Source organism: Ylistrum balloti, unplaced genomic scaffold (assembly GCF_031769215.1).
Source record: "Ylistrum balloti isolate Yb309-2 unplaced genomic scaffold, AGI_CSIRO_Ybal_v1 Utg370728, whole genome shotgun sequence".
In the NCBI taxonomy this organism is placed as follows: Eukaryota; Metazoa; Mollusca; class Bivalvia; order Pectinida; family Pectinidae; genus Ylistrum; species Ylistrum balloti.
Window position 1 is genome coordinate 429,183 of NW_026782431.1, and position 13,967 is coordinate 443,149.

Sequence of the window (13,967 nt, forward strand, 5' to 3'; positions counted from 1 at the left end):
AAAAGTAGGCTGTTCTCTTTTCTTTATTTCTAAAGAGAAGAAACAACAGCACACGGCTACATACAGTTATCTTCAGGAAAAGGGGCCTTCGTACTGTTAATGTTTGAATTAATGATTGGTGATAAACATCAAGATGAAATAAAACTGAAATTTTATCATAGCATTTGGTGATTATCCCCCCTAGATAAACAACAGAGAAACTGTGTGATTACAGATTCCGGTCGCCTACTGTTTCGCCCTTATGTGTGTAATCTACACATCTTAAAAGTTGTTTCTTAAACTATTTTGAACCTTTTATATTCACTAAATAAACAATACCGTGTCCTGGGTATACTGTTTTGGCATGTTCAAAAAAGTTACCCCACTTGTGCACACACACACACACCACCACCACCACCATCCCACCCACACACTATCTACATCTGATCTGCAACGAATTTTACGACGAAGATTTGTAACAAGATGTTGTATACATGTGTTCGATATTTTCACCGATATTTTCATATAGACATTTAAAATAATGTATTTAATCATATTGCTTATTTAGAATGATATCCTTGGTCCATAGGATGTGATGAGCCATTCACCGTTAAACATCTTTATTGAACTGCATTGACCTTCTGTCTAATCGAGAACGTTTTTATCGTAACATTACATGTCTAAAATCCCTTTTTGAAACTGTTGAGATTTGTAAAATTCTACATTACCTGAAAGATGTTGGTCTTTATAATAGACTATGAAGTACCATTCTAATCTTTTGTGTTAACATACCCATTTAAGATTTTTAACATTTGTCTTTACCTTTTGGTTTGTTTAATGTTGTTTCCTTTTGGATCGCTTTGTGTTTTACCGTTTGATGGCCCTAATGACCTTTTATGCGTTGACGGGCCGTGAAGAATGTAATAATAATAATAATATTTAGAATGATACCAATAAGGTTGATTCTATCATTCATCAGATAATGTCCGACAGATTATAAACACATTTTCTATTTATTAAACGATTTATTACAAAAATAATAAAAAAAAAACATTGAAGAAGTTGGACGAATCATTGCGATGTAATTATACTATACATTCCACAGTGATCCTTACTGGTCCATGACGGATAGAAAAATGTACTGTTATCTTAAAACGCCATCAATGATGAGGATGACGGAAAACTCCACGTTTGAGCGTCTTTATTCGTTGAATACCCAGTGTTTCTGATGTTTATGGTTCCCACAAAGTGTCCGGTACATAGAAGTGACCACGGATAAGGTAGTTTTGGTTACACAATCTACTGTATATAGTATTTGCTATACACACGATCAAAATCCGAAATCAAACCCCATCATCATGGCCATCAGCATGTTGTTGACAGCATTGTTGTTGTTGTTGTTGTTGTTGTTGTTGTTGACCATACCATTGCTGGCTGCGGCGTTAGTATCGATGTTGTCGTTGTAATTGTAGTCATTGAACAACCAGTCGAAAACATCATATGGTTGGGTCTGAGGTAACTGAGCGGGTCGACTGGCAGCTGTTGGCTGGACAACTGATCCTGACATTGGTATCATCAGCCCGCCAGCCCCTTCAGCTCCACCTACCCCTGACTGTTGGGCTGGTCTCGTCTCAGCATTGCCCATACCTTGACCATAAATACAAACACAACGACTATATCACCACACCGTTCAGTCATTCTTCGATACATTTTTAATTAAACATTCCTAGTATTAATAATTAATTAGCTATTATTAATGTTTGTCATATTTGGAAAATACATGATATTATGACATATGTATGCGTTAGCATGCAGGCAATTCGTGGTACAATAAACTAGTAAGCGGTATTTAAAAAAATATTTTACATAATTTCTCAAATAGTACGTTTTGGTTTAAAAGATACGGGTTTTGGAAAATTCATATAAAAACAACTTACTAATGAGACAAATGATTAATTGAAAAATCCGAAAAAACCTGATAAAGAAGTAAATAAGATTTAGATGATAGTGAGTATGCTTGAAATTAATATTGCTCAAACCTATCGGTCTTTCTTACCTTCTACAAATGAGAGTGCTACAAGGGCGAGAACTAAACCACACAAAGTTTGCACCATGATGTGATGTGACGCTGTCGGCTGTCCACTTCAGTATGGTAGGTGTTTATGTACCGCTCTGTCTTAAACACAGCCGACCTCTTCAACTGAAAACTGACAGAGCGTTAATAAGCTTCGTGCACTTGACTAAATCAACAGCATGACGGCCTGAAACCTGTCATTAAATAATTCGGGATACCAACGATGACAGATGCGTTTCGTTTGTTTTACCTCTTTATACTGTTTATCATTGTGCCCAAAAATGATAATTTGGGTACAAGTGATCAAGAATGTTCGTTAAGCTGAAGACCTTTGGATCACAATGTTTCACTAATGATTTACGGTGAGAAGAGATTGCCATCAATCCTTGTTAGCTTAATGCCATTGAGTTTACATATAACATGTACTTCAGAAAAATTCGCCTGGCCTGTTATTAAGGTAATACATGATTACAACACGTCAAAATACATTTAACAAACTAGCGGGTCATACATCATAAATTACAATCCACATCAAAGTCGATGTGAAATGGCGTAAAGCCGCCTGGATACAAGATAGATGACAGCAAGGCCTTGCTAAAGTGGACGTATTTTGACCCAAACCGACTTGAAAGATAATTCATCCCTTTATTAAAGTAGTATGGCATACGACATCAAGGTAGAATTAAGCATGCGTATAATGAATGGAATTCATTTGTATCTGGTAGGGAAAAAACGTGATTGTCGATTGTCGTTGATTAAATGTTTGTATTAAGCTGTTTGTTGTGCGTGCCGTCCGGATAATTGTTTCTACAGAAATTAACCTGTCCTAGTTCTTGGAGTCGTGAACGATAATTTGTCCGCAAAATAACGCCTTTATATTACCGCTCATCATCGTTATAAAGAATAAGGAGAGTATTTTCATATATTTTCTACAAACCTGGTAATACAAAACACAATATACTAAATAAAATATACATATAATATGTACATATATATATATATGTATTTTAAAATACCCCTTTTCAAAACAATTTGACAAGTCGTAATTTTAGCCAAGATTCCATGAGAAATCTGCCATTTAGGTCATTCTGTCGCCAAACAAGCAGAAGATGATATGTACATATATACATGTATGTATTTTAAAATACCCCTTTTCAAAACAAATTTGACAAGTCGTAATTTTAGCCAAAATTCCATTTGAAATCTGCCATTTAGGTCATTCTGTCGCCAAACAAGCAGAAGATGATCACCTTGACAGAACGCATATTTGCAAACAAGTACAGTTGAACCTCGCTATCTCGAACTTGTATTACTACCCCGTTTCATTCGAAACATTTGGGCGGTCCCTGCCTCATTTTACACAAAACATTCGAACTCTTCTATTTGATAGAATATTCGGTCATCTGGAACATTTGCCAGGGTCCCGCCGAGTTCGAGATAACGAGGTTCGACTATATTCTCTTGGTATGTTTTATTCTGTATGCTGTAAAAATGTGTGTATACGGTAACTGGGCGTGTCCTTATATTTCAGTTATAAAGAATACGTATAAGAGATGTTCTTCAGCAATGGGTCTTACAGAGATTCGATTCGAGCTGGATTGTTCTTAATAACGAGTTTTCACGGGGGAATAACACATTCTTCTAAAATCGTACTCCAGGTGTCCATTAGCCTGAGGTGTATTGTAGACAGAATAATTAACTGCTGATTAGTGTAAGGTTGGTGAAACTTGTTCTGTTTTCATGGTGATATAAGATTGAAGTTAATGGAAGGTCAGTGTATGTACATTATATAATTGGAACACAAAAGTCACGTAAAATGTAATAAAAAAATACTTTCATGGTAGAAACAACACAGAATAAGGGCCGTCAGAGACAGGTTCTGCTTTCCGAAATGGACAAAATCAAATTATACAAAAATAACAAAAGGCAATAAGAGAGTTATGATCCTTGTGCACCGCCCTCCTTCTCGTTAAGATCTATCTACCAATAAAGTTTCATGTTAATACCGCTTATACTTTTAGTGTAATGATCCGGACAAAATTTAAGGATGAACAATAACAAAGGGCAATAACTCCGTAATTATGCAGAAGAGAGTGATGGTTCTGGTGCCCTGCACTTCTCAATATTGAGATCTATCTACCTATGAAGTTTTATGTTGATTCCTCTTATAATCTTTCGTGTTATGCTCCGGACAAAATTATAGCGGACGGACGAACGGGCTACGGGCGGACAATGTGGTGACTATATCGATAACAAGTCCCGACATAATGTGTTTAATGTTAACTAGCGGATAGTAGATATTTAAAATTGTTGCCATTGAAAATAAAACTAAAACTCGGAAAATATCAACATAAACAAGTTTATTACTGTGAAATAATTGAGGATATTCATAATATTGATTGATTCATATTTGAATATTTTCATTTACCTTAAATCAGTCTTTTTACAACTGTGGCAGTAGCTGGGCTTAAACGACAATGACTATCAAACCTTATACGACAATGGCTGTCAAAACTAAGGCGGAAGATGAACAACAGGTACATCCGGGAACGTATCTCCCTTTAATGTCTCGATACCGTGTGATATTGTACTTTTTGCCCCGTGTGATCATTATACAATGTCTTTGAGTTAGGATGATATCCTGTTTCTTTAATCTTTGATACGATAAACAAGTCTCCTTTTTACGACTCAATCATTGCTCGATGATCGTGTGTCTGCTTTCAAATCCGTCGTCGTTTACGTTGTACATGTCGCAATGAGTTCGATATTCTAAGGCTTGTTGCCCATTGTCAAGATTTCTGTGAGTTCAGGATTTGGAAACAAACAGGGCAGTCAACATCTTCTCATTGAAACATATTTCTTCATAAATGAAGCTTGGTGTTTGTTTTGTTTTTCGGACAGTTTTCTTTAATAAAACCCCCAGAATAATTTCAATTACGTGAGATAAAATGGACAAAAATTAACTGGAATACCTGGTCGTGTTCGACTTGATGCTTTTAATGGGTCTTGTGTGTTAGATTTCACTGTTTTATTGATTGCCGCAATCGTTTAATAGATCATTATTTAAAATCGTGACTTTGTTGACATGCCGGTTTTTATAAACATCTGTGCGTGCTATTCCTGGCAATATACCTGGCATCCGTATCATTCTCGGTCTCATTTGCCGATTAGCCGTCCGGGGTTCGATTCCCAAAATGGATAAAAAAAAAGTATGGGGTCACCTGCCCGACCACGTGGGTTTTTCCCGGGTACTCCGGTTTCCTCCCACCCCTCGCGCGCTTCCACCAAGAGTGATTAATATGAATTGGAAAAACTTGCTACGCAATTGTTGTAAAATAAATAAAGTTTATTATTATTACCGATGGTTGTAGACCAAACATAATTAATACGCGTCATTATTGTTTCTCTCGTTGAATATTAATGTCTAATTATTTGCACAAACATAACATAACCAACGTTTTAAGCTTTATATCAAACATCGTACACTATAAGATATGTTTCGGGGTAAAAAATCATTATAGACATATATGCCATGTGATTTTCTGATTAAATACATGAAGCCATTTCACTGGATGGACTCTCGTGAAATTTCATTGATGACTCACGTTAAAAGACTTCATCTCTTTCGAAATGTGTTTACCAAGAATGTTTTTATTGTTGTAGCGAGATTTTTTTGGTAAACAAACACAGCCGATTATGTTAAAAAAGATGAAGTATGATTGTCTGTTTGATAGATCGTAATTACGGAGTCGATACAGGGAGGTCAGTGTGAGGTGAATACTCCTTCGTACATTGATGTGACCGATAGTTTACCACTCTCATCGATTGTTTTCGTATTAGGAAAAAGTTGACCTTTTACTTAAATTAGCCATATACAATGTTTGTGACGTCATTTCCCCAATACCTCCGTGTAATGGATTTCTATGGTCACGTGTTTTCCTCGTTAACATGTGTGTATTCCATGCTGTTTACATGTGTAAAAACACATTCCAAAGAACACAACAAAATTGTCACATACGATTTTAAACTTTCCTAAAATTCGTCATTTATATTAGTTTGTTTCATCTAAAATCCTACTAATTGTAACAAAAAATGGCTCTATGGCCATTTAATTTATTTTAATAATAAGCTTTCTCACTCAGACACACACAGGATGTTACAAGAGGTCATAATTAATAGTAATTGTTCACATGGCGGACAAGTATCATGAAACAATTAAATACGTGCATCTAAATGTTTTTCAAGTTTTTCAAAAAAATCAAATTGAGAATAATCCATACATTGTACAATGTTTCGGGACTCTAACGTAACCACGTGACTGTAAGTGTTACGTCATCAGCCTCATTGTGGCAAAAATTATCCTAAAACTACGTCAACTATCATAACTAGGTCACCAAGTTCTAAATATAAGCCCCATAGATGTTAATGAGAAATTAACATACCAGACATTGTCAAGTGTGACAGTAATTATCGTACGTGACCATAAAACATACATTGCTTTTGTGAACGCAGTCAGGAATGCATATGATTAGCATAAACTGACGTCAACTGGTCAGAGTCATGTAACAGGCGTGACGTATGATTCGTGGTAGTAGAACTGTTGTTACTGCTGAGAACGGGTAACATTTTATCTAGGGGTGGATACAATAAGTTACTTTGTAACAAAATTAAAAATTATCTTATGTTAATTATGTATTTATGCCAATTGGGGCCTCTCACAGGTAGGGCAGGTTTCGTAATTAAATGACTGATTAGATATCGTGAAGATTTACATTTAAACCTACATATCTCAGAGAAACGACAGATCCATTATCAGGTAAAGGCGTATGTTACAGAAATATGTAACATTTAAGAAAAATTTCGACTCGGAATTCAACTTTATACTGAAGCAAAGGGGTACAAATAGCTTACTACTTTACATAGTAACAACAATTTGTTTAAGATTCCTTGCGTCGTAAAAATACTTCGAGCAATGATGTGATCAAGCAATTGTTTCGTCATCATTATAATATAAACGTTATCCATTATACAACAATTGCATGAAATCATCGATAGGCCTATGCTACCATATACCACCAGTCGATATCTCCGTGTATAGTGAGGTTACGGCAATTTGTTTTCGTCACGCTCTGTTGGATTTTGGACTCTGTCACTCTGTGTAACTTGTACCGCTGAAAAAATTGGGAAAAAAGGAAAGAAAAGGAAAAGGACATCGAATCCGGCGGTGTTAGAGGAAGACCACGAGACAGACAGTGACCAGAGCTTAGACAGTAGCACTAAATCACCAAGTAAACTCAGCGCTGTTCTGAGAGTGGTCATGACAAGACATCAGCAGATGGACACTCAGGAGCCTGTAGTGAAAAAGAAGTTGGTTGGTAATGAAAGTGTGATCAACCGTAAACTAGACTTGATCCTTAGTCAAATGAAAAAAACTTGATATGATAGAGAACGAGGTGGTTGAACTTCGATCTGCTGTATCCTCCATATCCAAACCACACGGTTTGTGGAAACTAGCTCTGTATCACCCTAGTTCTCTCGACAATATCCGTTATCCTGCTTAGTGTGTAATTATTTCATCACATTATAATTGATAAGATCACTCTTCACCGAGTACATGTATTATGTTCAATCAAAGTTAGTGTAGAATTAACGTATTCTATGCATAATCATAATTTGTATAATTTACATTATTTTCCACTTTAATTGCACGTTTTCCATATTATATTTGTATGTCCATATTTGGAGGAAGTCATATACACCAGAACGTACCGCTACCATTTCGGTCTGTTATCCATCGAATTTCTAATGTTATAGTGTGTAATTTACCCTGGACTGGTTTTCATTGGCTTCACCAGTCGGAAATCGATTGTAATGACTTTTAGGACAATTACATCTCCTGAACTGAAAATTGTACAACAAGCATGCTGCCTGCGTTTGATTTTGTTCTCGCATTTTGAGAATAAACTCGTTAAAATGTAACTTACCTGACTTATATAATAAGATTATTTTCAATGTGTTGGATTTAATATCATATGAGATTTTATACAAGTCGTCAAGACGTTTTAATGATCTTCAGGGTTTGCAAAAATGAAAACATATAAGATTCGTTTAATATAATTAAACGAAACGAAAGGTTATTTAAGATTCCACATATGTATATATAACTGATCATTTGTTTGATAGGACTAGATGATAGAGACAGGAGTAAATGTGTTTTAACTTGTTGAATATCAGAATTCTGTACTGCTTTATACAACAGTGTGTTGGAAGCCTTTTAAATGTTATGGTAGATGTCACAAGTACTGTTATTGATGAAGTTACTTCCTACCAAATCAAACTGTTCTCTGTATCAATTTCTGGAGTCTGCTAAAACAATTGCTACTTTCGAAACTGTTGCAAGTCAAGAAAAGGTTTTTTTCTTCAAAAAAGAGGCGTGTTTACCTTTTTGAAAGCAACAGGAAACAAACTTAACACTGCACCTGGAAAAGCATGGTCCGAGGCGTACTTCATTGTCATTCTCACTCGCCCTATTTCCCACAGCTTGATGATGATTCTAATAGATAATTCTAATAATCCAAATTGGGCATGGACCAGTAATACTGAAACTTTGCCTGTTTTTCGTATTCGTTTTCATATATAAGAAAATTGAAAAAGTAGAAAATGGACAGGAAAAGATGTCAAGTCCATCCAAAAAATCGTATATTAGGTTAGATACAAAATCCTCGAAATCTCGACAGAATTATCGAGAGGTATCGCATAAACATTGTGTGAGCATAATTATAATCCTAACTCAAAAACAAAGAAAGATTTACACGGAGAATCCTTGGAAGTACAAAAATAAGACCAGATGTTCCGAAAGAGTAAGTGTCCTTTGCTTCATTGACAACACCCCCATATAAACCTTGATAAATAAAAAAAAGAGAGAAAAATGCCAACATGTCAACATAATCATAATCCAAACTCAAATTGCAATACAATAAAACAAGGACAAAATATCAAAACGAAAAATAGTAATGAATAGTGTTAGGAAATTGTCGGGAAAAGTTACGCATGTTTTGACATGTGGTCAGTTCACCAAATATGTGGACCCTTTCGTCTTTTTTATCTAAAAGCTGAAAATATATTTAGATCTTTCATTTATGGAACAACAAATATGCATACATGTAGAAAAAAAGGGAATGTAAGTGGTTTCTGCTGGACATTTTACATCAGCTGGAACCTCATCTCTCAGAAAAAACTCGACACCTGACGAGCCAAATAGATTGACAATCATAAGCCAGTGCTGACCACGCTCGAAAAGAGTGCTTCCCATGCTGTTCCAGTTAACCTTAAATTACAGGATATCAGGTCCATTCACTGTCACTAGAGAAATATACACATGTAACATTATCTGCCGCCATCAAATGTAATGTATCAGGTATAAAATGGAGCTGAGTGTATCAACTGTACGTTTTCTGTTCAATCGTATCGATATCCAGAAAGTCCAACCATGAGTCAATAGATCATTTACACTCTTAATGACATCGATAGTCTTGATCCCAGAGTTTAAACTTGAACATTCTGCAATAAAAACAGTTTAACCAATTGTACTACCGAAATTAGTATAACCATAATATGTAATTTTGCACGTGCATGCCTCCTGTTTATCTGCATAATAGTTCTAGAGACGAGTATCTCCGTGTGTGTAAGTCACATTACACAAGAGGAAAAAGAATCTTAAATGTTAACATTTCTGAGTTCAGTTATAATAACTAGAACTATCCTGGTTACACTACTCATTCTTATAACGAATGGATACATATTCCTGTATGTAAACTAGTGGTGAGTTGCCGTTTCATGTGCATATTGAAAACATACATTTTTGACATTTTGAATGCGTCTGTCTGTCTGTCAGCCTGAATAGATATGTCTATTTCTTACGTCTTTACGATTCCACATTTTTATGCGTCCGTCCGTCCGTGCGTCCGTTAATTTTTCCTGGCCAGTGTATACATTTACGTTGAGGCACTGCGGTACCGCATTTTAACGGAAATGTCTTCTAGAAAACCCATACAATATTATTTTATTGGTACCACTCTTTAGCAACGGCGTAGAGTCCAATCCTGGGCCTGATATAGAACATACAGAATGTTCCTTTTTTCATCTGAACGCAAGACGTTTTCGTAATAAAATTTCTGATATCGAATCATTAACTCACGAGCATACAGTTCTATTATTTACTGAAACTTGATGACAATGTACCAAATTCTGATCTTTTGATTGAAGGCTTCTCAGAGTCACTTCGACTAGATAGGAATTGTTTTGGTGGTGGTGTAATGGTCTACGTAGCTGATTATATTCATTTTAAACGTCGACAAGATTTAGAATTTAATGGCGGTGAAATCATATGGATGGAGTTGGGTTACACTGGTTGTTCCTATCTTATATGTACTGTGTATCGTCCTGAAGGATCCAATTTACCTTTTAGGGATAATTCCATAAAATCAATTATAGTAATAATATTATCATACTTGGCGATATTAATATTGATTTGTTGAAAGTTCGAAATCATAGAATCGATGATATTGTAAAGCTTATTAATTTGACCAAAGTAATAAACGAACCTACCCGTATTACAGTGAATACACAGAATATGATTGATCCTATATTTGTGGGTGATGCTGTTAATGTTCTAGAAGCTTCTGTAGTACCTGTTGTAATGACATTAGTGGTCATTCTGCCACACATGTTGTTATCAAAGTACCAGGAAAAACTACAAATACATACACGCGTGATATATGGGTTTACAATTCGGCAGATTATGTTCGGTTCATCTCTTTGATTAGAAATTTTTCATGGGATGAACGTTTTGAAAATTGTAATGTATATGAAGCTTGTGACATTTTTATCTCATCTTTTCTAGAATTTGCTAACCTTTGTATACATAAGAAAACTATAACGGTCAGGAAGAACGATAAACCCTGGTATAACTCAGATTTAAGAAGGTAAATCAGGAAAAGAGATAGGCTTCACAAATATACACGTAGACTTAATCGGCCATGCGACATTCTTAAATTAAAGCAACAGAGAATCAAAGTTAATAATATGAAAAATATGCTAAACGATTATTTTTTGAAAACATTAACGGAATTCTTTACAATTTAGCACTGAACAATTCTAAACAATATTGGAAAGTTATTCATCGTCTTCTTGGTAAATCATCTTCATCAGAATCGATTCTCTCATTATATGACAGTGATAAAGGTGAGTTAGTCTATTCTGATGAAGAAAAAGCAGATGTACTGAATAAGTTTTTCTGTTCTATTTCTAATAATATTGGTGAGCCTACTTTTATTCCAGAATTTCCTTCAAGGTGCCCTAATTCTATTGAAAATATTTTTTTTTTCTGAAACCGAAATAAAGGATATTCTTTAAACATTGAAGCTAAACAAGGCTACCGGAAAAGATCAAATCAGTCATGAAATGCTAAGAAATACCGCTGAAAGTGTTTGTACACCACTTAAATTGCTTTTTAATTTATCTCTAAGTTAGTGTAATTTTCCGAGTCAGTGGAAAACAGCTATAGTAGTATCTTTTTTTAAAAAGGTGGGCGTTTTTTATCTTCTAATTATATACCTGTATCTCTTTTTAGTACTGTCAGTAAAGTGGTATTTTTCGATATCTCACTGAATTTGATAGAGTTTGACATGATGGTCTAATGAAAAAGGTGAAAGCATATGGTTTTAAAGGTTTTTAAGTAATAGAAATCAAATTGCATATTTGGGTGAAGCTTTATCGCACACATGTTACGTGAATGCTGGTGACCTCAAGGCTATGTTTTAGGTCCATTTCTATTTTTGTTGTATATAAATGATATTTATGAAAATTTATTTTCAATGTCAAGAATGTTTGCTGACGACCCCTCGTTCGCATATTCTTCAAAACATAGTGTAGAAATAGAATATTATATGAATCATGATTTAGCAGTGTTTGGCAAACGGTCAAAGAAGTGGACTGTGAGTTTCAATCCTAATAAAGCGGACGTTCTTGTTTTACTGGTTCTTTGTTCTTGATGTTCAGTTGACATTTGATAACACAATTCTGACTAAAAGTGCTACACACAAACATCTAGGAGTAACTTTAAATGAAAATTGCAAGTGGGAAACACATATCTCAAATATTATCAAACCAGCTTCTAAACACTTGTCAGTTTTACGGAAATTGAAATTTACAGTAAATAAAGAAATCTTATCTAAATTATACATTGTATTCATCAGACCTATTTGGAATATGCGAGCGAGGTTTGGGATGGATGTAACATTGCTGACATTGATAAGCTAGAAAAAATTCAACTCGAAGCTAGAATAGTTACAGGCTTGCCTTTATTTGCAAGTGTACAGTCTTTATTTAATGAACCAGTTGGGAAAACTTGCAGACAGACGTAAACAAACAAACAAAAAAATTATTACTAAACAAAATGAACCATGACTTAGTTCCATATTATCTAAATGAACTATTGCCTAACAGAGTAAATAATATTAGTAGATATAATTTAAAAACTGTTCAAGATTATTTATTACCAAAATGTAGACAAGTTATGTATGAAAGGTATTTTATCCCCTCAGAATGTGGAACTCTTTAGATATATCAACTAGAACTAGTGTCAAAATTTGAACGTCATATTTCAAGGTAAATCAAACCTGTGACTCATCTGACTGTAGGTAACAGAACATTAGATGTGATACATGCTAGAATTCGTCACGGTTGTAGTGCTTTGAATTCAGATCTTTTCAGATGTAATTTAGTATTATCTCCAGCACGCAACTGTACCTAACCTTTAGAAAATCATTTTCGTTATTACTTTCAATGTAACGTGTACAACCTCTCTCGTGATATACTTTTTAGAATTCTATCTATATAGGACATAATCGTTGATATAGATGTCCTGTTGAACGGTTCTTTTCTTTCGACTGATTGTTCAAGAATTTATTAAAAATACAAATAGATTCGCATAAAGTTATACAATGTTTATATATGATATTCATACTATATATCTTATAATATAAAACTAGTAATGTTTATTTTATGTATAAATCAATGATTCAATGTTTGATGAAATGCTGCCATATTTGTATGTAACCTTGTATAATTGTTTATGGAAGAGAACGTTCCTAAGTTGTTTAACTTGCGTCCAATTCCATTTGATTTTTTGTCAGATAAAATATGTTTAAACTAAGTCAATAGATTTTTGCAGGTTTAATTACATTTGTACCATGTAATCAAAACAGTGTGGTATGACAAGGGAGGCAACTCCAACTTTGTATATCAAATAGTTCGTAGCAGTAAGATACTAGTTTAACAATTGTGATGTCTTCCGCCTTCTTTTCTTACAAATGAAATACGGAAGGATAAAAAAGGGGGGACACTTTGAATTAGTTAGAAACACAATAAATATAATATTCAATGAAGGAAGAGTTCGTGACACTGCAGATAAGATCAATATTGTCGCCAAATAGTTTGATACGTTTGTGTAACTCATTGAAATGCATCAGTGACTATGCTCGTTCTAAATAGCTTTGTCGTAATACACATCAAAATATGCAATCCATGATTTTATTTCAAAATGTAAATGAAATAGGAATCCGTGCACTATCATGCTTTGATAGAATATATATATAGCCCAACTTTCGTTTTGAACGGATATGAAAATAAATTGGTATGTATATCTTACAGAGTTCAGAATATGGGTGTCTACAAAGACAAAGACGAGTCGCAATTCTTGTATGATCCTTTACTAATCTTCTTTTTTAGTCTTTGTGATTATAATACTGTTTTGTGATATATCCAGAGATAAATGAAATAGTTTATGATATTGTTGCAATTCTGGTGTCGTATCATTTTGTGTAATCCTATAATTGTATGAACACTGAAAATC

General features: G+C 34.5%; 1 protein-coding gene across 1 annotated transcript; it reads right to left on the reverse strand.

The window, feature by feature from the left end:
- Window positions 1-1,309: 1,309 nt before the first annotated feature.
- LOC132557800 (frizzled and smoothened-like protein O) lies at window positions 1,310-2,323 on the reverse strand. The gene is made up of 3 exons (XM_060222329.1): window positions 2,304-2,323; window positions 2,036-2,121; window positions 1,310-1,626 (listed from the first exon to the last, which is right to left on the reverse strand). The coding sequence occupies exons 1-3, from the start codon at window positions 2,321-2,323 to the stop codon at window positions 1,310-1,312; spliced, it is 423 nt and encodes a 140-aa protein (XP_060078312.1).
- Between the last annotated feature and the right edge of the window lie 11,644 nt (window positions 2,324-13,967).